This window comes from Xiphophorus hellerii, chromosome 19, assembly GCF_003331165.1.
Source record: "Xiphophorus hellerii strain 12219 chromosome 19, Xiphophorus_hellerii-4.1, whole genome shotgun sequence".
Lineage (NCBI taxonomy): Eukaryota > Metazoa > Chordata > Actinopteri > Cyprinodontiformes > Poeciliidae > Xiphophorus > Xiphophorus hellerii.
This window is the reverse complement of record NC_045690.1, coordinates 10,465,216-10,487,124: the sequence shown is the minus strand read 5'-3', so window position 1 is coordinate 10,487,124 and position 21,909 is coordinate 10,465,216. Positions and strand designations below refer to the sequence as shown.

The following is a 21,909-nucleotide window of genomic DNA, read 5'->3' as shown; positions in this document are numbered from 1 at the left end:
ATGGCGAATTTAAATATAACCAGGAGACACACAAATTTTAAAGTTAAATCATCTTTATTCTGGATGCAGTTGCTGGAGAGTTCCATGTTGGTTTTTTTTGTTGGTTTTTTTTACAGTATACATTTTCACGTTGTACATTTTAATTATGACCCCTAAATGCAAAATGACAAACATCTTAATTGAATAATCTGAGTAACTTAAAAGTTGTGTTGGAAAAGACAACTGGAGACCCACAGCCCTTAAATTAGTTTGTAAGAGAGGGGTTGCAATAAATTAAAACATGTCCAAGCTTTCAATTAAAGAAAATATAAAGAGACACCTGGTTATACTGTTTAAAAAAAACTGATTCAATTAAAAGCAAACTCGTATACAGAAGGAAATATTTCAAGTATAAGCTAAGGGATACACAATCATAGGGAAGAACACTGACTTGACATCTGTCCACAGTTATCGTCATCCTTCACAAGAACAATAAGGATGCCTCTTTGTCCACAAAAAACATATAATTGCTAAAGTTGGCTATTCAGGGTGCTGAATGAAACCCTACTAATGGAAAGGTAAGTGGAAGGAAAAAAAACTGCACAAGCAACAGAAACAACCCTACAAGTTTCACAGACATGGTTTCATTTTTCAGAAGTTGGCACTTACCAACATGGTTAACAGTGCCGATACCTTGTTTAATAAGTTTGGTATCACTGTGCTTGATTGGCCAACAAACTCAATGAATTTATAGTTCAGATGAAAGCAATGTGAAGCAACTCATAAGAGTTACTTATTGGCGAGTCATCAACTCGTACACTACATTAGTATACTTTTAACTGGGCCAACATTTATTGATTCAAAATCTGTTTTAAATCCTCAAATTATCACAATGTAATAGATCTAAAAAATGAGCTTCACCTTTTCAATTCAACTGTAATAGTTGAATTGAAAAGGTGAAGCTCATGTAACAATTATGTTATAATTAACTGACATGCACCTGCAATGTTCAATACGTTTTGCACAATTAAAGTAGCTGCCACTTTGAAATGGCACTGTACAGAGAGTACATACTTTCCATAGAGGTTTTCTTGTAAGAAACAAAGATTTTTATAGTTTTTGGAGCAAGAACAGAAACTTCAACTAAGTCTGACTCATAAATAATGAAAAGTAATAGCAAATTTTACATTCTGAAACATTACCTTAGCAATATATATAAAAAACAAACATTTTGTGCAGTCGATCACCAAAGTTTAGCTTAAATCGCATCAGTTTAATCATCAGATCATAAAACTGAGAGAGACGTTGATACTGACAGCAAAGCTACCGTAAAACCTCTGCTGCAATCAACATGCTGCTGTTTAAAGGGTCAAATATGTTTTCCAGTTAAACACTGGTACAGATGCACCGTTTGAAACAAAGCAACATGCACTGAATGGCATACAAGTGCCGGTATAAATTCACAGCTCATGGAATGTGCTTCTTTTGTCACAGAAAATTTTTATTTATTTATTTTTTTTCTTTTAGTCAAACCCACTTTTGCCAAGAAAATGTTCAAAACCTAAATGCATTTTTTTTTTTCAACATTCCAGTTCAGACTAGTTTGCGGTCATGTTTCTGTGCTATGAATGAGGCGTTTGATTTTTTTTTTTTTTTTTTTCTGGTTGCGCTCTAATTTAATGCTCTGCTGCATCCAGTCATTGGAATGTCCTCTCAGCTCCACTGACTGAGTGGAAAAATGGCCTCCTCCCTCTCCTTTGGACCTTCCTGGTCCCGTTTCTAAGGCAACTGGTTTAATGCCATGGTAACCTGCTCTTTTTGATATTTTTATCTTTTTGTGATGTTCAGAAAAGATTAGCGCGCCATGAACGTTCTGAGCACCTTGCTCCGTCAGGGACCAGATGTCTTGGGCAGGTCCTGATTCTCGGCCAAGTGGAGCTTTTGTCTGAGCAAAGATGCATTAAGGATTCACACAGAGTCGCTTTGAAGTGGAAACATAATTAAAATACACTTTCCTATGAAGGGGGTGCTGGTGATGCCATTAATATACAAGCTTTCAGTAAGGAAAAGGATACATTGAGGTGCTGAGCTCCTCCAGCTGTGGAAACAAAGCAGTAAATAGATGAGTATTGAAAAATCAAAACAGCTAAAAATAGAACATTATATTGTAGTTCAGGGCCGTCCTTTCTAAATCTGATCAAATTACATAACAGCCCGCGCTTTGTAAGGCAATGTTTCCACTGAACTCTTGTTACCTGATCAGCGTTCACAAAAGCATATGATCATCTTCCTTTATCAGCACAAATCCACTCAACAGCCCATCAGCTCCTGCCAAAAATACTCCTCTAAGCCAAGGCAATTTGTCATATTACAAGCTTCATAGAAGTAAATTTCTTCTACAAAATGGAAAAGCCACTTGACCTACCCTCACTTTGTAATAAGCTTTCTGCTCCAGATGCCCACAGCAGCCTTCTTCCCCAGCTAAAATTTCTTGTGTATAGCTTAAAAAAAAAACATCTATTCAGCAGAAAAAAGAAAATAAAATTTACAATATCTCCAAGATGGTACATTTTGGATATTGTAGTGTCTGACCACATAGGAGAATTATCTGGAGAATTATAAATGCAGTCAGGTCAAGGGTCAAAAGACATTAAGCTTGAAAAAAAAAAGTATATCCGATGCCAGGACCTGAAAGAAGACGTGAACGTGAAATATATACAGTACAGACCAAAGGTTTGGACACAACTGTGTGTCCAAACTTTTGGTCTATACTCAGTTCAGACCAAAAGTTTGGACACACCTTCTCATTGAATTCAATGAGAAAGTGTGTCCAAACTTTTGGTTTGGACACACCAACTGTGTGTCCAAAAGTTTGGACACAACTGTGTGTCCAAACTTTTGGTCTATACTCAGTTCAGACCAAAAGTTTGGACACACCTTCTCATTGAATTCAATGAGAACACACAGAAAACTGTGTGTCCAAACGTTTGGACACACAGTTGTGTCCAAACTTTTGGTCTGTACTGTACATGTGATGATTTGTTTACTTTGGGGAATATGTGTCGGGCAGAGCCTCTAAAAGGGACACTGTCCAGACATCGGGAGGATTTTGCTACGATTTGGCCAAGATTTCCTTGCAATTCGGGATAATTGGGATAAAGTATTTTTGAACTCAATATCCAAATTTAGTAATTTTTTTAAATTTTTTATTTCAACACAACTTTTGCCAACTAAAAAACATTCCTCATTTCAATTCTTTACAGTTAAAGTAAAGTTTGGACAGGGAAAAGACAAACAAACAACATTTTCAAAAAATAACACAGAATATACCTAAATATGAAGTTGAAGGTAAATTAAATAGCAAGTATAAAATACAAAAATTGTATACGGGAGGCAGAGGAAGAAGGTGGCACGGAGAGCTTTCATGCGTTTACAGGTGATGGATGAGGCTGAGGGAGGAACACCTTTGGGCTGCGTATGTATTGGATGTTTCCGTTGTTATTTGCATGGAGAGAACTGTTTGGTCAAATCTACACAGGAACCCTGCCTTACACTTCTCCCGACCAGTCTGCTGTTCTTTGGTCTTCAGGGTGCCATTGGCTCACTGATGTTTTCTAAGAGACCTGTTTCAATGCGCTTCACAATTATGCTTTACTTTGTGTTGTTCAAATAAAATCATAGCAAAAGTACGTGGATTTCGCAGTTCCCTTCCAAGTTTTTATTTGGTTTATTGCTGAGCTGACAATCCAGTAGACTTGGTTTGATTGGAGATCAAAACTACAACATTTGTTACATTTTCAGCTGGTGCCGTTTGATTTCAGACTGCACTGAGATACTGGAATACTGAAGGAAACAACAAAAACATTTAAAAAAATAAATAAATAATACATGAGCGCAACTTCCCTCTTCACAAAATACAAACAAAAATGGAGTAGCGTCAGATTTAAGCACTTGTAGGATTTCTCTTTTGTGTTCGGTAAACACTACAATCCATTTCTCCTGCTAATGTTTGCTTCGGTTGCATTTAACCAGAATGCCCTGCGTTACAGTCCACTTCCTGTTCTCTGGTTTGTTTGCATCCTCATATGCATTTGAACCGCATCCGAGTTCATATTAATTGAACAGAGACCCAGGTTTTTAGATTGGCCAGCGATTGCTTTTTATTAGTTTGGATCAGAGTTCGACTGCAGATTCACATCTTCTCAAATGAAACAAACTTTCTAGATAAATAGACTAGAGATCTACTAAAATAGACTCCACAGGGCTGGTGTGAGACTGGGTTCAGAAGGAAGCGAAAGTAAAAGTCGTGGATTATATTTCCTGAGTTTGATTTGTAAGGGAGAAAAATATCAGAATTGACTGAACTAACTCGGTTCTCCTTGTGTTTCAAATTCAAGTTTTGCTCAATCGGCTTTCTACACACACATTTCGGTTTGAAACTGAATTCCTAAACTCTCTGCTGATTTGACTCATGCTTACGTTGCACAGCAGGTGTTCCAGGTTGAGATCGGAAGCACCCTTCCTCTGATCCTCGGAAAGCTCCTCCACGTGGCTGTCGAGGCTGAAGTGCAGCCGTGCCAGCTTCTCCTGCATCTCCCGCACATGTTCCAGCTGCTCAAAGGAGCAAACCTTTCCTAGAAATTGAGACAGAAACTCAGCTTGACCTCTTATTTGTAGCAAAGTCAGAAGTATTTCCATGACGGCAGATTATTTAAGTAGCCGCCCAGCTTCTTCTTGATTACAGCCTGATTCAGGTGACAAAGCTGTTATTTTTAAGCCTGTAACAGAATATTCCCCTAAAGGGCTCCCACATGGAGGTTATCTTACCGAACGCCTGTAATTTGCCTGAGTGGAAGTCATTGAGGAGGTTAAGGAGGCCTCCTTCCATCTCTCTCACATCCGAGACATCTGTAAGGAAGGAGTGCTGCAGGGGGGGAGACTGGACCACTTTACTGGGCCCTGCCGGCTGCGGAGCCTTGGGTTTCTCCTTGTGTGGTCTAATGGACAAAAAAAAAACGTCATTTTCTCAGATTCCAAAGTTGGGTGTAACTGGTTAAGTAATAAGATGCAAACCGTGTTGTCTTTGGGGGGGCTACTACAGGCGTGAACGCCTCCTTTGGCTGTCCTGGCGCTCCTATGGATCTCTTAAACTTGCTCCTGTTCTTGGGGGAGGGGGGCTGCGGCAGGCCGAGGGAGAAGGTGGCACTTTTGCTGGCAGGAAGGACGGAGAGCTTGCGGGGGTTGATGGGTGGCGGAGGAGGCTGAGGGAGGGACACCTTTGGGCTGCGTTTCTTACGCTTGTCTTCCATGACAGCTCATTTATGTTTGTTGTTCCAGTGCAGGTAACACACACAGCCCAGCTGGTGTGCAGGATGTCCTGAAAAAACAAAAGTAGGAAGCTGAAGAGCAGCAGTCCTCCTGCCCCCTTCCCTCTAGGAAGGACTTGGACTGTGCCAAAATTAGTACTGCAGAAGAAGAATCTACATCTGCGCATTAGGGGATGATTTAATTATCCAAGAGTAAAGCATCCCAGCAAATCTCAAATCACATTTAGGTAAAAGGCTCTGTTGATGCTATTTTTTTTATTTATTTACTTACAAAGAAAATAATCCTCCAAGAATTTTTATCCTTTCATAATAGATGGCAAAAAATAAGACAAAATCTCTAAAAGCTAAACTGCTGCAGTAGTAATTTTTTAATGCAACCATCTGGTTGCAGCACTGGATACTTTAAAGAGCCTCTAACATGATCTACAGAGATAAGCCTTAATAGGATGTGGATGATGCATAAGAGCACTTTGTGTTTTTTAGATAAACAGGTTAAACTCTATCTGAACAGAGACAAGCTGAGATTTTGTGGACTACATGGATTTTAATTGTGAGGTTAATCCAACTACCAAAGCTCGCCACAGCTCCAAATTCATCTTGATTAAAAAGTGTTAAAAGCAGAAACGTAATAATTTTTCCCTGACTGGCTCTGATTGTAAATCGGCAGGTCAACTACCGAGAAAAAAAAAAGTTTCATTTTTATTAGTACTTTTTTCCCCATCAAAAATGAGGAACTCCCACTATTCCCATTAATAAACCACAACACGTTTTCTCTGTGCTACTTAAAAATATGCGTTGATGTTTAATTAAAGATGTGATTCAAGACTACAACGTCTTATTTGTTTTATGTTTTCTCCACAGGAAAAACATCTGAGTCACCATGTCAGAACTCAAAGAAAACCGGTATTATAAACCCATTTGTTTTGTTTTATATGAATTTTCCTATGGCCTTTGGAGCTAGGATATTAACAGTGGCTGACAACAGGCTAAAAGTTATCAAACAGAGGGCTCTTTAAGAAAAAGCAATGCTCATGTTAGTCTTAGGCTTTTGGGGGCCCCCTGCTGGTGGGGGAGCCCTACACAGCTGCTTTGCTCACTTATGCCTTTGGCCGACTTCAAATTATAGTTGTAACTTCTAATATTTATTTCTTAAAGTCTGAGATGATATTCTAATTTAATTAATGTTCAAAACAGCGTGCTTTTTAAAATGGTAAACAGGACTACATTTCTGGGATTGTGACCTTACTGCGCGCCCTGTATCTAATCACACTGGATGATAACAGTGTCAGGTCGCCTTCAAGTGCGTTCCAAAGATGGCCACTAGTAATAAACAAAGGCAACTTTGTGCGCTGAAATCCTCATTTCTATGCGGTACATCTGGACTAGAAAAATAATAAATGAGAAACAATGTGTGAACAGCAAAGTGAGTTGTATGCTGGTAAGTTCTGTGTGGCAGAAGACGCGTAAACAGGTTTATGATCCACAGACTGACACAAATAAGACTTACCGAATCAATTACGCACCACAGAGCCTGCCGGCTGGGCTCGGTGTCGCATTTCTCCTCCTCTGCGACCGAAACCGTCAAAGCACACTTTGTACTAATTAACCTCTTGAAATCACGATGGAGGTAAATGATCTGTCCAGCAGCTGTGAAGTGTGAAATTACCGACGAGATGTAACGCGCGACATCATCGACGCGAAGCCGGGGAGCTGTTGTCTATATCCGTCTTAAAGGGCCAGCACGCCCCGGTGTGGCACGGAATTCTGCGACCGTCTCATGAGGTGACTCAAGAGGGCGCTGTTCTCTCTCTCTCACCTGTTCCCACAACTCCACTGACGCGCAGTACCTTGGAAAATGATCATACGCTTAAACGTTTTGCATATTTTGTGACGTTTCAACCGGAAGCTTTAAACATTCTACTGGGATTTTATGTGATGACTGAAAAAAAGAAGCAAAAACTGTAAAGTGAAGACACATTTTATACAAACGAAGCAAAATAAAAATGTCAATAAGATTTTAAAACTGTACAATTCCGTACAGTATGTTAACCCACTTTTGCTGAGAAAACCATAAATGAAATCCAGGGCAACCAATTAAAAAAATTCAGCTACTTGAGAAATAATCACTCTGTTTGTTTATAGGCTTCAGGCATTTTCTAGAACACTATGGGCACTCTGTTCAAATTAAACCAAACTGAGCTTATTGTCATATAAACAAAAATCTGCAACTTATAGAATACTTCCCTTGTACAGACAATCTCCAAAATGAGTCACGGTGGTTGTAGTATCATGATGTTGGACTGTTTTTCTTCAGCAGATCAGAGCTAGTCAAAGTTGATGGGAGAATGGATGGAGTTAAACATGGAAGAAAACCTGCTAGATCATGCAAAATACTTGAGGCTGGGATAGAGATTCATCTTCTAGGAGGAAGATAGTAAACATAACCAGATCTATAACAGCATGGCTTAGATTGAAGCTTATTCGTGTATTTGAATGGCCTAAAATTTAGACATATTACAGTTTAGAATCTGCAACATGATTTTAAAATTGCTGTTCACAGGTCTTCTGTTTAGGACTAATCAGACTGATTGAGTTTGGATTATTTGCTAAAATCTAACAGGCCCAAAGATGTCTTTCTTAAAATCTATAAAGCTGGTAGAGACACACCTCAATATGCAGATATTTTTCAGAGTCATTTGTAAGGAAAACCATAGCAAAAATGTAACCTTTTCAATTTTCAGGTGCTAACAGGCTGTAAAAATTGTTAATAAACCCATACGATCTTCAACGATGTCCTTAAAATCAGAGGAACTTCATCTGCTTCTGTCTCCACTTTGTAACTTTAATGCTGTTCAATCTACTCTTCAACAATTTCATGCTACATTAACCATCCAGGAAAAAGAGGATGTTTCCGACATGAAGTATTAATGTGCAGCATACCAACAGTCTGAAAACGCAATGCTGCTATGAAAATTCGTTGTCAATAGTTGCATTGAACCCGTGTTGCAGTTAACTTTTTCTGATTTAAGTTCAAATCTGCACAACCTATGAACAATTCAAGAACATCAGAGTTTTCTGTAAAAGGTTTTAAAGTCAGGAATGAATAAATATGAAACACTTTTTAAAGTAATACAAAAATATTTATTTTTCTTATGGCAATTCAGAACAAAACTGACACAAATCTGGCTTGTAGAAAAAATACAGAACTCTTAGGCATGTTTATCTTGTGACCAACGACAACTGGAGTTTTAGCTGACTTTCTGGTCCGATGAGCTGTTTGAGAACGAGTATGCCTTTCCTAGGACTATTCTGTCTCTGAGGAGCTTGAAGAAGGCGTAGTAGTTGCTGAAGAGAATCAGGGCCAGCGATATCGTCTGATGCCACTTTTCCGAGCAAATGAGCGAGTAGAGCTGGTAAAAAATCATGGCACCTTCAAGGATGATGAGTATGTTTAATATTCGTAAAGGCTTGTTGAAGAAAAACTAGGGGGAAAAAAATGGGACAGGTTAGTGTTGAAATGTGTAAATTCACATTTTGTCACATTTAGCCTCAAACGTCTACATACTGTATTTTATGGCAGTTTTACATGATACACCAACAGGAAGGTGCAGATAATTGTTAAATCAAAGGAAAATGCTGCACGGTTTCAACATTTTTTTTATGTGTGAGGGACAGGGAAGCAGGTCAGAGTTGACACAAACATTGATGGAGATAGCCAGAGGGTAATCACAAGGGGGAAACATGTTAGAAGCTGCAGAAGACTTGAGCTTGAACAGCAGCAAAGGTTCTACTTCCAGCAACACAATGACTCAACACACAATCAGACCTACATTTTCATGTTAGAATGGCCTAATCAAAACCTATACCTAAATCTAATTGAGAATCAGTTAAAAGATTTAGAAGTTGCTGTTCAGACACTGTCCAATTAAATTAACCTTCAGCAATTTTGTGAAAAGAAAAATAAAAAAATTCAGTCTCTTGACCTGCTGGCACTGATATAGAGCGTATGCATATTTTTGCAAGGTAACGTGGTTTCTTTTTAAAACTAAAATTAATTCAATATAAAATCTCTTTCTCCAGCAAGACTCACATAGAAGCGATAGTGGGAAACATCTGAGGGGACTGCAACGTTATAGTGACCCATGGCTTTATAGACATTCTTATTATGTTTTACTAGGACTCCCTGTGGCCACATGTACTCTTCAGTCCATCTGTAAAAGGAAAACAAAACACAGTATGACTCATTAGTCTAGAAATGAATCTGAATTGAGGTAAAAACAAACAGGAGTACGAACATGTGCTGAAGGACATTGGAGCAGAGAGAAGGGTCAACTTTCTGCCAGCAGCCCAGGTGGGCGGCAGCTTTGTGAAGGAGGTCACAATATCGAGGCGGCAACAAGTGTCTCATGAGGATGACTGACGTGCTGACCGATACCAGTATGAAGAGCTCACAGGACCACCGCTTGTCTACATACTGAGTGCTCTAGAGAACCATACACACGAAGAATTATATCAATATTCTCACGTCAAGGAAGCTGTATTTAAAAATATACCGAGATTGAACAGAATCTTACCTTTACAAACCAAACGGGTACAAACGCCACATAGTACGCGCTGAGCATGGAGCTGACCAGCACTTCCTTCATCCTCCAGTTGAAGTCCATCTTCAGAAACTCCACCTCTTTTCGAATGAGGTCAGGTGACAGACAGCAGGCGTGAGTGGGCATGGCCTGGACTCCGTACAGCTGGCTGGTGTGCTGCTTCCACGTCTCCTTCAGCACGGTGAAGTAGTCCCTGCCGCGGCTCACGCTGCCGACCTCTTTGGAGCCGATGCTCGCGATCGGCGAGAGAGAACCCGCTCGCCGGAAATCACAGCTCAGTCGGAAGAACGGGATATACATTCCAAATCTGTGGGAACCAACACCTACCGTTAGATATTTGAAATGTTTCACAGTTTTACAGCGATAATGGTATCAAAAGGGATTTAAGAGGGGAAAAGTGTTTTGTAGCCCATTGGAAACACATTTGTGCATTTATGTTAACAAAGGTAACATGTTAATATCTAATTTATTCATATGCAGCACTAATGACTGTTAGTGTTGACCTCATGCATAATTAGAGACAAGTTGAAACATAGTATGGTGATATATGACTGTAACATGTGCTACATTGAGGTTGTGGTGTGTACTATTAATGTGTTTATCTTCTTACTTTTTTATATATTTATCTGCAATTGTTGCTGTCTGCAAAACAAATTGCTCCTTGGTGACAATAAAGCTTACCTAATCTAATCTAAACAAAATTGTAAATTCCTTTACTTTAACAAACCTTAACTATTTTTGAAAGGACCTTTAAAACCTTCGTAAACAGCATAAATGTGCCTAGATGTGCTATAAATGCTTAAATAACAAGCCAGTAAAGCTTGTAAATGAGAGAAAATGTTGAATTTCTGATAAACATAACAGGAAGTTTACTTTATTTTGTAGAGCCAGAAGTAAGTTTGTTTGTAAAGCAGTTATTACGGGTAAAGTCTTTTGAAATCATTTAGTCATTTATTACTGAAATCATTTTCAGAAAAATTAATGTGATCATAATTATGAGACCACAGAAAAAAAATGAATAGACAGCAACAGATGAATAGCAACCAATGCATCAATGAACACCACTGTCAAATAAATCAAATGTATTAACATATCAAGTATGGAGTCCTAAGATAATTTCCACTCATCTTAAATATAGATAAAAACCGAGTCATTGATATTGAGTTCTGCTTCTCTGTTCCCGTTTAATTTGCTTTTTAGCAACATTTAAACCAGTGACAATTTGGGTTGTTGTTATAGCAACATTAACTCTATTCTGGCCAGAAGCTAAATATGTCAGAAAATATTTCCAAACACTGAAAAGGTAATCGAAAGTAATAAACATCCATCAAAAATGCAAGGAGCTAACTGTTAAATCATTCAGCATCTATTTCAAACTTCATCAAACTATTAATATTTAACTCATTCTTTTCAATAATTTATATGAAGAAATTCAATATGATACTTAGGAGATAATAGCCAACACTGTAGGGAAACAAAGCTTGAAAGCCAATACTTGCCCCCTCAAATCACCCGGAAACATTTTGGGTGAACTAGAGTTACTTAATAGTTACGTGGATTAAAACTTGTAATGACAGGAAACAGCAGCTGGAGCATCAACTGGGAAAACATAGAACTCAACTTATTGCTTCAGATGAACACAGGGTCAAGGAAACACAGGGAAACTGTTAAGTCATAGCCTTCACTCATATTAGACTCTAACTGTCCTACAGGTCTAAAATTTGAAGTTTTTTTTTTGTTTTTTTTTAAAGAATACTTACGGGTAGCAAAGGAAAAGTAGGCTGAGGACAGAGTAGGATCTGAACAGATAAATGAGGGACCGACAAAGACTCCAGCCTGTCAATGTTAGTACTGCAAACCGGGCCATCACTAAAAATATTGAGTGGGGGAAGGAGAGTTTCCCACTCTGTGACGCCTGCAGGAAAAGGAAACCATGGTCAGACATAAGCAGAGTTATGCTCAGATGAAAATAATGTTTGTACAACAGCAGCTATTAACCACATAAATGCCAAAAATGGACATTGTTATCAGCCTCCACCAAACAACAAACTTACCTCTTTTACAATTGCTGCAATCAGCCTTCTTGCCAGTATGATGATTGTGAACACCAGCATGTTATAATCAATAAGATGAAAATTCTGCAAATAGCAACACTGATTAATTACACTGATTAATTATTGTCATTAAACTACTTGGGTTTTCTTTTTACATCTACAATTTTATTTTTAAGTTTTGAGGTTATACATTTCTTGCACAAGTCAAAATGGAAATTCTTCAAGTAAACAAAATAGAAGTTTGTGATCTGCAGAATGTAATTTGTGCGTACTGACCAGAGATGTGTGTGAGGGAGGGTGTGACGGCGGATACCACCACACAGTCTTGTAGATGTTGACATAGTGGACAAACAGGGCGATCAGATGGCAGAAGAAGAGGTGAAGCTCAAACAACACGTTTCGATCCATGGACAGCTCGGGGATCTTGCAGTGCTTGAGGGGAACTACAGTCTGAGCAGCGAGCGGGGGGCTGGACATGCAGGTCCCAGAACCGTTTCTGCAGGCAAAACCTGAGCTTTAAAAAGTAATCATACCACTTGAACACCTGGACTGCATCCTGCATTTGTATTCAGCAGCCCTCGGTCAATGTTTTATCGAACCAGCTTTCACTGCTTTTATAGATTTGAGGGCTTTTCTCTTCTCTACCAAAAACTGTAATTATACTGGAGTGTCTGTGAAAACGCGTACCTCAGATTCGTAATACGATTTAAATCTGGACTTTGACTGGGCCATTTTAGCACGTGAATATTCTAAGCCATTCTAAGTACATCTGGCTGTGTGTTTAGGGTCATGGTCTGGCTGAAGGGTGAACCTCCTCCCCAGTCTCAAATCTTTAGCAACCTCTAACAGGTTTACTATGTTTTTACCTCTGTTCATCTTCCCACCAACTCTGACCAACTACTGAGTCACTCCTGCGAATATGATCCCTGCAACATAATGCTTCTACCCCCATGTTGAAGTATGCAGATGTTTTTTTTCTCAAGATGATGAAGGAGCATAAAGTAGTTTTGACATAATGGACGGATCAATGTGGATTGTGCCTTTAAATAAGTAAACAATGATTACTGTAATCCCTGCATGCATTGCAGCTAACTGGAAACCTGACTTCCCATTGACTTTCCTTCAATTTCTTCTTGCCACTTTTGTTAAGTGAACAACTAGTAGTCAACCTAACAACAAATTCTCCAACCTGAGTGGTAGTTCTCTGTAGCTCCTTTAGATGTATTATTGATCTTTTGGCTCTAATTAATATTCTCCTTCCCCAAACTTGTCTGTCAAGCTGGAAAGTCGTGGGCATGCAGTGGTGGCGTAGGGGATAGCGCAACCCACGTTTGGAGGCCTTGGGTCCTCGACGTGGCCGTCGCGGGTTCGACTCCCGGACCCGGCGACATTTACCGCATGTCTTCCCCCCTCTTCTTCCCCCTTTCCTGTCAGCCTACTTTCATATAAGGGACGCTAGAGCCCACAAAAAGCCCCCCTGGATGGGAGGAAAAAAAAAAAAAGCTGGAAAGTCGTGTCATGGACAGTTGAAGTTGAGCCACAGTCTTTCCATATCTAAATATGATCACTTTAAAAAGCGATACTGAAAGCTTGAGATCTGATCCCTACCTTAAACTTCTCCACAACTTCATCCCTGAACTCTTTGGTCTGCATGATGCTGCTTGTTTACTAGAGTTCGCAACCAAACTTCAGAGTCCTTCACCGAATAGCCGGATTTACAGAGAGAGTAAATGTGAACTATATTCTCTAATATGTGACATCCGAAGCACACTAAAAATTATTTAATGGTATCAGAGTACATACACATGACACACTACTCCCAAAAATTATCCTTTACTTTAAAAGTATATGCTTCTCAGAGTTCGTGTAACATTCTAATAAAGTGCTTTGTTTTTGTAATGTATAAACACTTTTGCAAAGTAGTGTGCAGTTTTTCAGCTGGCAGGCACTGAACTGTGCAGCACAGATGAGGTGAGAAGATAAAATAGGAGACTTGCCTTGCACGGTTTCGCACCCCCGTGACTGGAGAGCTGGTGGTGTGGTTGCCATTGCTGACGGAGCCTGGATCACTGCTTAACGGAGGTCTGCAGTAGGTGGTCCGATTCGTCCCTCTCCTTCCACCGGCCATCGCAAAGACACCCACTGTTCACCTTTATGCTTCCTGTCTAGCTGCGTGACTCCCCCTCTCTTTTCTTGCACCTGTTTACATTAAGGCAGTGAGTAAGTGGCAGTACACTGGAATGAATCAATCGTGCAGAATATGCAGCTTATACATTTTTTTTAAATCATACATTTATTTTTAGTTGTGTGCGTACATCCTATCATTTCATGTATAATTTCCTTGTAAAACATTGCTCAGCGGTTGCATCAAATAGAGCCAAAACAAACACTACCTTACAACCTAAAAGGGGTAATTGCCATTATAAGCACCTGAAAATATCCAACAAAACTAAATGACAAGAAATATTTCATGCAAAATAAGCATGCATAGAGCCTCATGTGGGTGGTGCAAAACAAGTTTATTCAAGCTGCATAGCGTCCCAAATTTGGCTGCAGCTTTTGCGGAAGCTGTCATTACAAGTTAGCAACGCAGCTACAACTGCTGTCTTTCTGCTTTGAAAATATACCACGGGTCGTTTGCATTTGAGATCCTTAGAACAAGAGGGGGGAGCAACATGGATCACAACAATGAGACCCCCTGTCTTTCCGCCAAAACCACGCTTGATTAAATATCAAGATTCAGGCCTAAGCTAACAGAAAGCTAACTGGCTAGCAGGCTACCATTCAGGTAAACAGACTACGGAGGAAAATATGCGCTTACCGCTGCGGGTGGTCAGTAGGAAGCTCGTCTGTTTAAATGATAACGGATTAAATTGTCAGATTTATCAAAACACTGGCTGTTTTTGCACTGAAGCCAGCCAAGACACTCATTGTTGATGTGAAGCAAGTCGCTGGTGGGTGGGGGCGCGGATATTAAATGTGGGAGGAGGAGTTATTTAAAGGGCCATTCAGACACTTATCTGTCTCTCTTGGAAATTTAATGCGACACCAATATGTACCAATTAAAATACCAAATATTATCAAATAAGTTATTTCAGTAATACATAGATAAATGGACAATTATAGATACCACTTGAAATAATTCTGTTTTATGCTGCTGTGCGTTCCACCTTCATGCTAGAAACACTAGAGCAGGAAATATTGTGTTCCCTGAAGTGAGCCTTTTCAGTGCTGAGTTTTTGGATTCTTTCCATCCAGTTTTCCAACAAATTCTTATACTTTGTAGAATTGTTTCTACATTTACCAGTTTTTGCAACGTTCTTGACATTTTGAGAACAAATCAGTAACTTGGTTGGCTTGAATTATCTGCACGTTTCAAATAATGCTGCATTTGGCTTACAGTTTTCCAATCAGTACATGCACATGGTATCAGGAAAAAGTTGACATTGTTGTAATCAACTGCAGCTTTTATAAACACAACCAGTTTGGCTTAATAAACTCAGGAATAAAAATCTGACAAGGAATTCAGTTTAGAAATTAAAAATCTCCATGCTTCCATATTTGTCCATTTTTTCTCAAGACCTGAAAAATACTTTCAAGACCTATGAACCCTCTAAAAACTAATCGCACCAAGGTGTATGTGCACATAGCTGCGAAAATGTACTCCTTTACATGTCTTTTTGATTCTCATACTTGAGATACCCTGAATAGAGCAATTTTCAATTGACAGTTTCAAAATCAGACCACTATTCAACCAAATTTGACACAGTGCTGAAAATATACCAACTGCAAGTTGTCTCATCCTTTGCAGAAACCACCAGGAGGTATTTGTGATGGTTGTCAAAAACATTACTGTAGAATAATTTCAGCCACATTATTATGTTTCTATGCATGAAAAAAAGTTAGTATTCAAATTAGAGAATAATCTGAACTTTGACTATACCACTCTAGAAGTGAGCTTGCTGCTGATATGAACTCCATGTTTATGCTGCTAGAACAGGGGTGCCCAAAGTCGGTTCTCAAGGGCCGGCATCCTGCACTACCTGGTGGTAGAAACAACCTTCTCAGCATGTCAATGTTCTTCTTAGGCCTTCTAACAAGCCATCATTGGATCCAGGTGCGTTAAACCAGGGAGAGAACTAAAGCATACAGGATGCCGGCCCTCGAGGACCAACTTTGGTCACCACTGTGCTAGAAAATCCAATAATGCGCCTGATATTAAAACGTTTTCACTTCCTAAGCATTTCTGTGGACAAAATGGAGAAAAAGTAAAGGCAAATACTCTCACAACTGACAATATCTAGCCATCTAAAGAGACTTTAAAGAAAACACAACTGATAAATAAAAAAATGTTTATTTTCAGATTTTTTTTCTACAAAACATGATTAAATGAGTTGTAAAACATTTCAAAAAGTTAGAGTCGTACCCCAAAGTTTGGATTCAAATATAAAAATAAAAAAAGCCACTCCAAGCTTCAGCAACACTTCTTCAAGCACCTCATTCATAGAAGAGGTGAAATTCAGCCATCAAACCAGACTCATTCACTTGGACAGCATTTGGTCCAAGTAGCCCTTCACAGGAAGCCTGCATGGTCTCACTTTGCAGGGAATTTCAAATGAACCTGCAGAGCACAGCAACAACAGTCAGCAAACTTCATAAATCATCAAAACCTGATTTTGTTCGTTTCCAACTGACCTTACAGGCCTGAGCTGCTGGAGTTGAATCTATCAACTGCACCAACAGTTCTGATAACCTAAAAGGAGAAAAAGAAATGAGATCCAGAACACACAAATGTCCAAATACACCAAGTGAGCAACAAAACATGCAAAACTAATTTTATACTAAATAAAAAGTATCATGCAACTCGAGCTGAAGAGTTTTTGCCCATTAATGGAATGTTTTAAGGCTTTGAGTGCAGCTACTCATTTTCATTAAACTACATTCTACAGAAATAACCAAGATGGATATAAGTATTGAGTGGAATGAAACAATTATTGGTTTTATTTGAGCAAGAGTTGCATCACAACCACATGATACGTTTTGTGCGTCTTAATTTTGCTCGGAATAAACTACTGAATATCACAGCATAATTTTGTACTTTAATGGTTTTGATGTTTTGGATGACTTGCATTACTTAAACATGTTTTGCACAGAAAATAAAATAAAAACAGAACAAATCTAATAAATGAGTGTTGGGGTTAGTTTTACCTTCTTGTGGCGACCTTTAGGCTTTTAGAATCCTCTCCTCTGCGATATTTTTCTTTTATAAAAAGCAGCCAGCATGACTTTGCATCAAAGTCAAGTAAGATCCCTGCAAGCTTGATTTGGGGAATACTGTTGAAATTCAGTCATTTTCAAGTGGCTGGAGATACATTGCGCTCTTGAGAGCTCTGAGAGATACACTAACTAAAGATTAATGACAATACATGTTAAAGCACTGCATCATTGTCAAGTCAAACATGAATTTGGCAGCACATAATCTCAAGTAATGAGCTTTATTACGTGTTTTCTTTTAAGGTGACATTACAAGTGCCATTTAGTTTGGATAAACAGACGAAGGTAAAGTCATTGGATGGGAAAAAAACAAACGCTGCCCCTTTTTTTTTTGTATTTTTCAAATTGTGGTCAGGTTAAACGTGTAAACATACAAGTTTAATCAGCATTGGGGAGCCATTGAGGACCATTTTCACAAAGTGAAGATAATCCTTTGGTACAATAAAGGCAAAAATACCAAGTTTAGATTGATTAAAATGAAACTAGAAACTTTATTGAAACACGCACTGCAGAAAAACATTTTGGGATATGTTTAGTATCCTATTTAGTCAAAAAGGTACACAAGAATTGAGCATTTTGGAGACGGCACGACTTAAACCATACACAGTTATCCTAAGGTTATGTACAAAATATTGAGGTGGCTGCAGCCTTGTATCCTTCAAACTTAACAAGAAATTATATCAGTATAATTTTGCACGTTATAGAATAGCTTAATATACCAATTGTAAAGGTGGCAGAAAGACGGATTTCTATATTTTAGGAGAAAACTAGATTGGCAATGTTGTATACAATAATGAGACTTTTGATGCAGATCAAAATATTGAAGGCTGTGTTTAAATTTGTTTTAGGTATATATAAAATTACACTGAAGCATTAAGAGCAATTAATGTCCAGTCATGAAGGACTTTTGAGAAATGCAGCCTATATAAGAGTTTAATCGCCACAATCACAGTTTAAAGTTAATCATTAACTGAAAAAGCCATCAAATATCACTAAAATATCACTTTTTCCATTTGTTAAGTTTAAGTAACTAATTCCTTACTACGCAACTGAAACATTTAAATGGAAACAGATAAACAATGGAAAAAAAAAACCCTCTGCTCCTTGTGTTTCTTATCTGGTACTCTGGTACATCCAACAAAATGTCTCCAAGTTTAAAAAAAGCACAAACATAAAATAAACCGTAAAAAAAGGGGGAACAAACAAGAAGGGAAATTACTTTTTGAAAAGTTAAGCCTGTTACAATCGGGAGACAGTTGCCATAGCAACTCTCTACCGGTAGTTGTTCAGTATCTGACGTATGGATGCTCCCTGTATGAACCCTTGGACTGCCGCGTCGGGGGAACTTTGCCTCCGGCCCCGGAGCCGGACCACGAGTTATCCCATTCACCCTGACCTACAAACAGGACACACACCAAAGCACAATTAACCTTCACAGCGTCGCACACAGGACCACTTTGACTGTAGTGGTTCAAAAGTACAGAGAAGCATACCGTAGCTCTCATATGATGGATCCTGGGCTTCACCGTGTCCGTAATCGTAGTATTCCGTATCGCTGAAGGCAAAAATTAAGAAATGAGAAAACACATTCAAGGAAAAAAAAAAGTGTGAAAAACTCTTAAATATGACTTACGCTGGAGCAGGCTGCTGACTGTAATAGCTATCATATCCCTCGTAGGAAGGCTCAGCATAAGACTCCTCATATGAACCCTAAATGGAAAAAATTGTATGTTTAATAAGAGACATGGCCATCAAAATAAGTCTTTATTCACTTTGACACTTACATATTCATCGTAAGGTTCAGGTTTGGGCTGTGACCCTGAAGGTCCTGCTTGATGGGACAGGGCTGCGGCGGGGAGCATCCTTTGCGCTCCGCTCGCAGGCGGCCTGGAGCGGCCAGAGGACCCTCCTCTAGCTGCAGCAGAGGGTGGTCCGCCCCTACCGGCCGGGGCCCCTCTGGGCGCGTTTCCTCGAGACATTCCGCCACGGGGAGTTCCTCCACGCATCCCTCCTCTGAGATTTCCACGTGGCATCCCTCGTCCCCTAGGAAATAGATATATATTTTTGTAAAAAATTGTTTTATATATATAAAAAATTTGATTAATATCCTTTAACTATAAATTTTCAAACTTCCACTCACCTTGGTCCTCCTGCACCAGGTGGTCCACCTCTGCCCCGTCCAAGGCCACCTCGTCCCCTTCCAGAACCATCTTGGGATCCATTCAGGAATTGAGGGTCCATGTAGGGGTCATGCTCACCAGGCTCCTGTAGTTACATTGGAAAAGTTTAAGAGGTTACACAATTGTGCATTAAGAGCAGATTAAGGTTAATGGAATAAAAGAATTCACTAACCGGGATGAGGAACTTCTTGACTTCATCCATGGCGTGAGCCATGCGCAGATAGTTTTCTGGTATGGGTGCTGTAACTTCGATGAACACATGCAGCTCCATGGCCAGGTGAGCGTATTTCGACTCGCCGCCCTTCCTGAGCTCTTCCTCCTGAAAAATAATGCATATAGTTTATAAAAATATATATATTACATCCTCTGAACTGAGCTGCAAAGGAAGAAAAAAAATAGTTCTATGCACAAACCTTATTCTTGTCTCTCATTGAGCCTTTCCCCAAAACTGAGATCTTTGCCCCCGTCTCTTCCTGGAGTCTCTTGATTGTGCTGCCCTGAGGCCCCAAAAGCTTCCCGACAAAGTTGACCTGCAGAATAACGACCACATCATTCAGCAGCATGTCAATGGAACATTAATCTGTACATTTTTTCTCCATTAACACAGCATTATTTAGAACTGCTCATGCAGAAATCAAAGACATGCACGACAGCAACACTGAAGCTGCAGATCCAGTGGAAGAGGTTATGAAAAAAGCAGAGCAGAAGGATTCAGATGAGACAGAGGACAGGACACTTAAAGACATGCTCAAGACTTTTGATCCCACTGCTTCTCCTTTCTGTCAGTAGATTTTTCAGTGTGGAAATTTAAAACAACAAGTAAAGCTGCAGGATGTAACGTTTATAAAAATGTTTTTTGCATATTTGTTGGACCTCTCACCATGTCGCATAACATGCCAGACCAGCACTTTTAGACTTAAGCTACTCATCTTCAGATTATTCTTACACTTGGCATCATGATAGTTACAACAGGTTTTAGACAACTGTATGATATATGCTTAGTGCATTTTATTTCAATTACCTCAACATACAACAAAACAGTTTCAGCAAAACACAATTATTTTTTTATCCAATCAATTTTGGAAAATTGAAGACTTTTAAATGCCTAAAGCTAAGCATCTCAATAGTATGGCCTTGCAAAGAAATCCTGCAGCAGCAGCTGATGCATACCCTGGGATACTGCTTGGTTGGGATGAGCACTCGCTCCTTTAGTTTCATAGTTTTGGTGGCAAAAAGGTCCAGGTAAGTCTCCTTCTCTGGTGTCTTCTTGGTTTCTCCTTTCTGGATCCTCTCAATCTCTGCAATAAAGAATAAATGTTTGAGTTTATTAAGGCATAAATTAAAATGCATACACATCCATTTTCTAACAACCTTGTCCCTAGTGGGGTCAGGAGGGGTGCTGGTGCCGGATCTCCAGCTAATCTGGCTAGAGGCGAACTGGACAGGTCGCCAGTCTGTCGCAGGGCAACACAACAACCATGCCAATTAACCAATTAACCTGACAGTCATGTATTTGGACTGTGGGAGGAAGCCGGAATATCCGGAGAGAACCCACTCATGCACAGGGAGAAAATGCAAACTGATTAAATAAACGTGCAGACACGGTCTTTCAAACATGCAGAAAGACCCCGGGCCGGGAATCGAACCCAGGACCTTCTTACTGCAAGGAAACAGCGCTACCAACTGCGCCACTGTGCAGCCCCACATCTAAAATACAAAATAACCTAAACCTCATATGTATAAGCATAAACCTCATATCTTATCGGGATGCGATAGTTACAATGAGCTAATCGATTCTTTCGATTGTTACACAAATGTAAATGTTTTATGTAATCAAGTTTCATTAGACCTCATATGGCTCGTAGAAATAAGTTAAACATGTCAATCCAGAGAAGGGGTCTGACCCAAATGTCCACCAACCACGTGTTTTAATGCGCCATTGTTCAGGCCTGGCCGCGAAAGACAAGTTGATGTCAAAATAACGACATAAAACACTTTATTTCTTCAAAAATCCCTGTCGCATAACACATGAAATAATCGCATTACCAGCAGTGATGAGCTTCATGGCGTGTGTAAACGATGAATCCAGGCTGTCCTTCTCGGCCAGGAGCTCAGGGAGGTATTTAGTGTCTTCCATTTTGATTTTCTTTCTTTGCTAAGGCTCGACTATGGCGGACTCGCTGATGCTTGGTTTTCTTGCAGTCGTTGGAAGCAAAACTGACTCGCTATTTTTTACCCAATTAAGTGCGTTTATTTAGCTTATTTTGTTTTTGAAAATGATCTTGGTAAGGAAAATTATTAGCAGACTGCGAAGCGGCGACCCCGGCCGGTGTCTCTCCTCAGCAGACAAAGGAGGGATGGCGCAGCAGCATTTGAGAGGAAAGGGAGGAAGGGACGTCATAGTCAACCAGGGACATCCGCTTGGTTCCCGCTTCATTTTTATTTTAGTTTTTTATTATTTTACTTTGAAGGTTTCCCTTCCCCAAACCATTAT

The 21,909-nt window shown here is 39.5% G+C and overlaps 3 protein-coding genes across 7 annotated transcripts; all 3 read right to left on the bottom strand.

Moving 5' to 3' along the window:
* Positions 1-488: 488 nt before the first annotated feature.
* ccdc28b (coiled-coil domain containing 28B) lies at positions 489-7,076 on the bottom strand. 4 transcript variants are annotated; one of them, XM_032547255.1, is made up of 6 exons: positions 6,973-7,076; positions 5,053-5,356; positions 4,807-4,976; positions 4,459-4,613; positions 2,055-2,077; positions 489-1,924 (listed from the first exon to the last, which is right to left on the bottom strand). In XM_032547255.1, the coding sequence occupies exons 2-6, from the start codon at positions 5,286-5,288 to the stop codon at positions 1,870-1,872; spliced, it is 639 nt and encodes a 212-aa protein (XP_032403146.1). In that variant the 5' UTR covers positions 5,289-5,356; positions 6,973-7,076; the 3' UTR covers positions 489-1,869. The 4 variants fall into 4 exon arrangements, with proteins under 4 accessions (XP_032403146.1, XP_032403143.1, XP_032403142.1 ...); XM_032547252.1 differs by having other exon boundaries at positions 5,053-6,688; positions 6,814-7,058; XM_032547251.1 differs by having other exon boundaries at positions 6,814-7,057.
* A 1,348-nt stretch (positions 7,077-8,424) lies between these two features.
* tmem39b (transmembrane protein 39B) lies at positions 8,425-16,225 on the bottom strand. Its single transcript, XM_032547249.1, has 9 exons — positions 14,783-16,225; positions 13,959-14,160; positions 12,238-12,457; positions 11,962-12,045; positions 11,668-11,822; positions 9,881-10,214; positions 9,602-9,789; positions 9,397-9,517; positions 8,425-8,788 (listed from the first exon to the last, which is right to left on the bottom strand). Exons 2-9 carry the CDS (start codon positions 14,087-14,089, stop codon positions 8,555-8,557), a joined length of 1,467 nt encoding a protein of 488 aa, XP_032403140.1. The 5' UTR covers positions 14,090-14,160; positions 14,783-16,225; the 3' UTR covers positions 8,425-8,554.
* A 104-nt stretch (positions 16,226-16,329) lies between these two features.
* khdrbs1a (KH domain containing, RNA binding, signal transduction associated 1a) lies at positions 16,330-21,761 on the bottom strand. Of its 2 annotated transcripts, XR_004336802.1 has the most exons (11): positions 21,462-21,761; positions 20,586-20,713; positions 19,829-19,945; positions 19,588-19,734; positions 19,376-19,500; positions 19,020-19,278; positions 18,869-18,945; positions 18,729-18,790; positions 18,455-18,631; positions 16,657-16,714; positions 16,330-16,582 (listed from the first exon to the last, which is right to left on the bottom strand). XR_004336802.1 is itself a non-coding variant. In XM_032547250.1 (9 exons), the coding sequence occupies exons 1-9, from the start codon at positions 21,550-21,552 to the stop codon at positions 18,522-18,524; spliced, it is 1,116 nt and encodes a 371-aa protein (XP_032403141.1). In that variant the 5' UTR covers positions 21,553-21,761; the 3' UTR covers positions 17,441-18,521. The 2 variants fall into 2 exon arrangements, 1 of the variants encoding a protein (XP_032403141.1); XM_032547250.1 differs by lacking the exons at positions 16,330-16,582; positions 16,657-16,714 and having other exon boundaries at positions 17,441-18,631.
* Between the last annotated feature and the right edge of the window lie 148 nt (positions 21,762-21,909).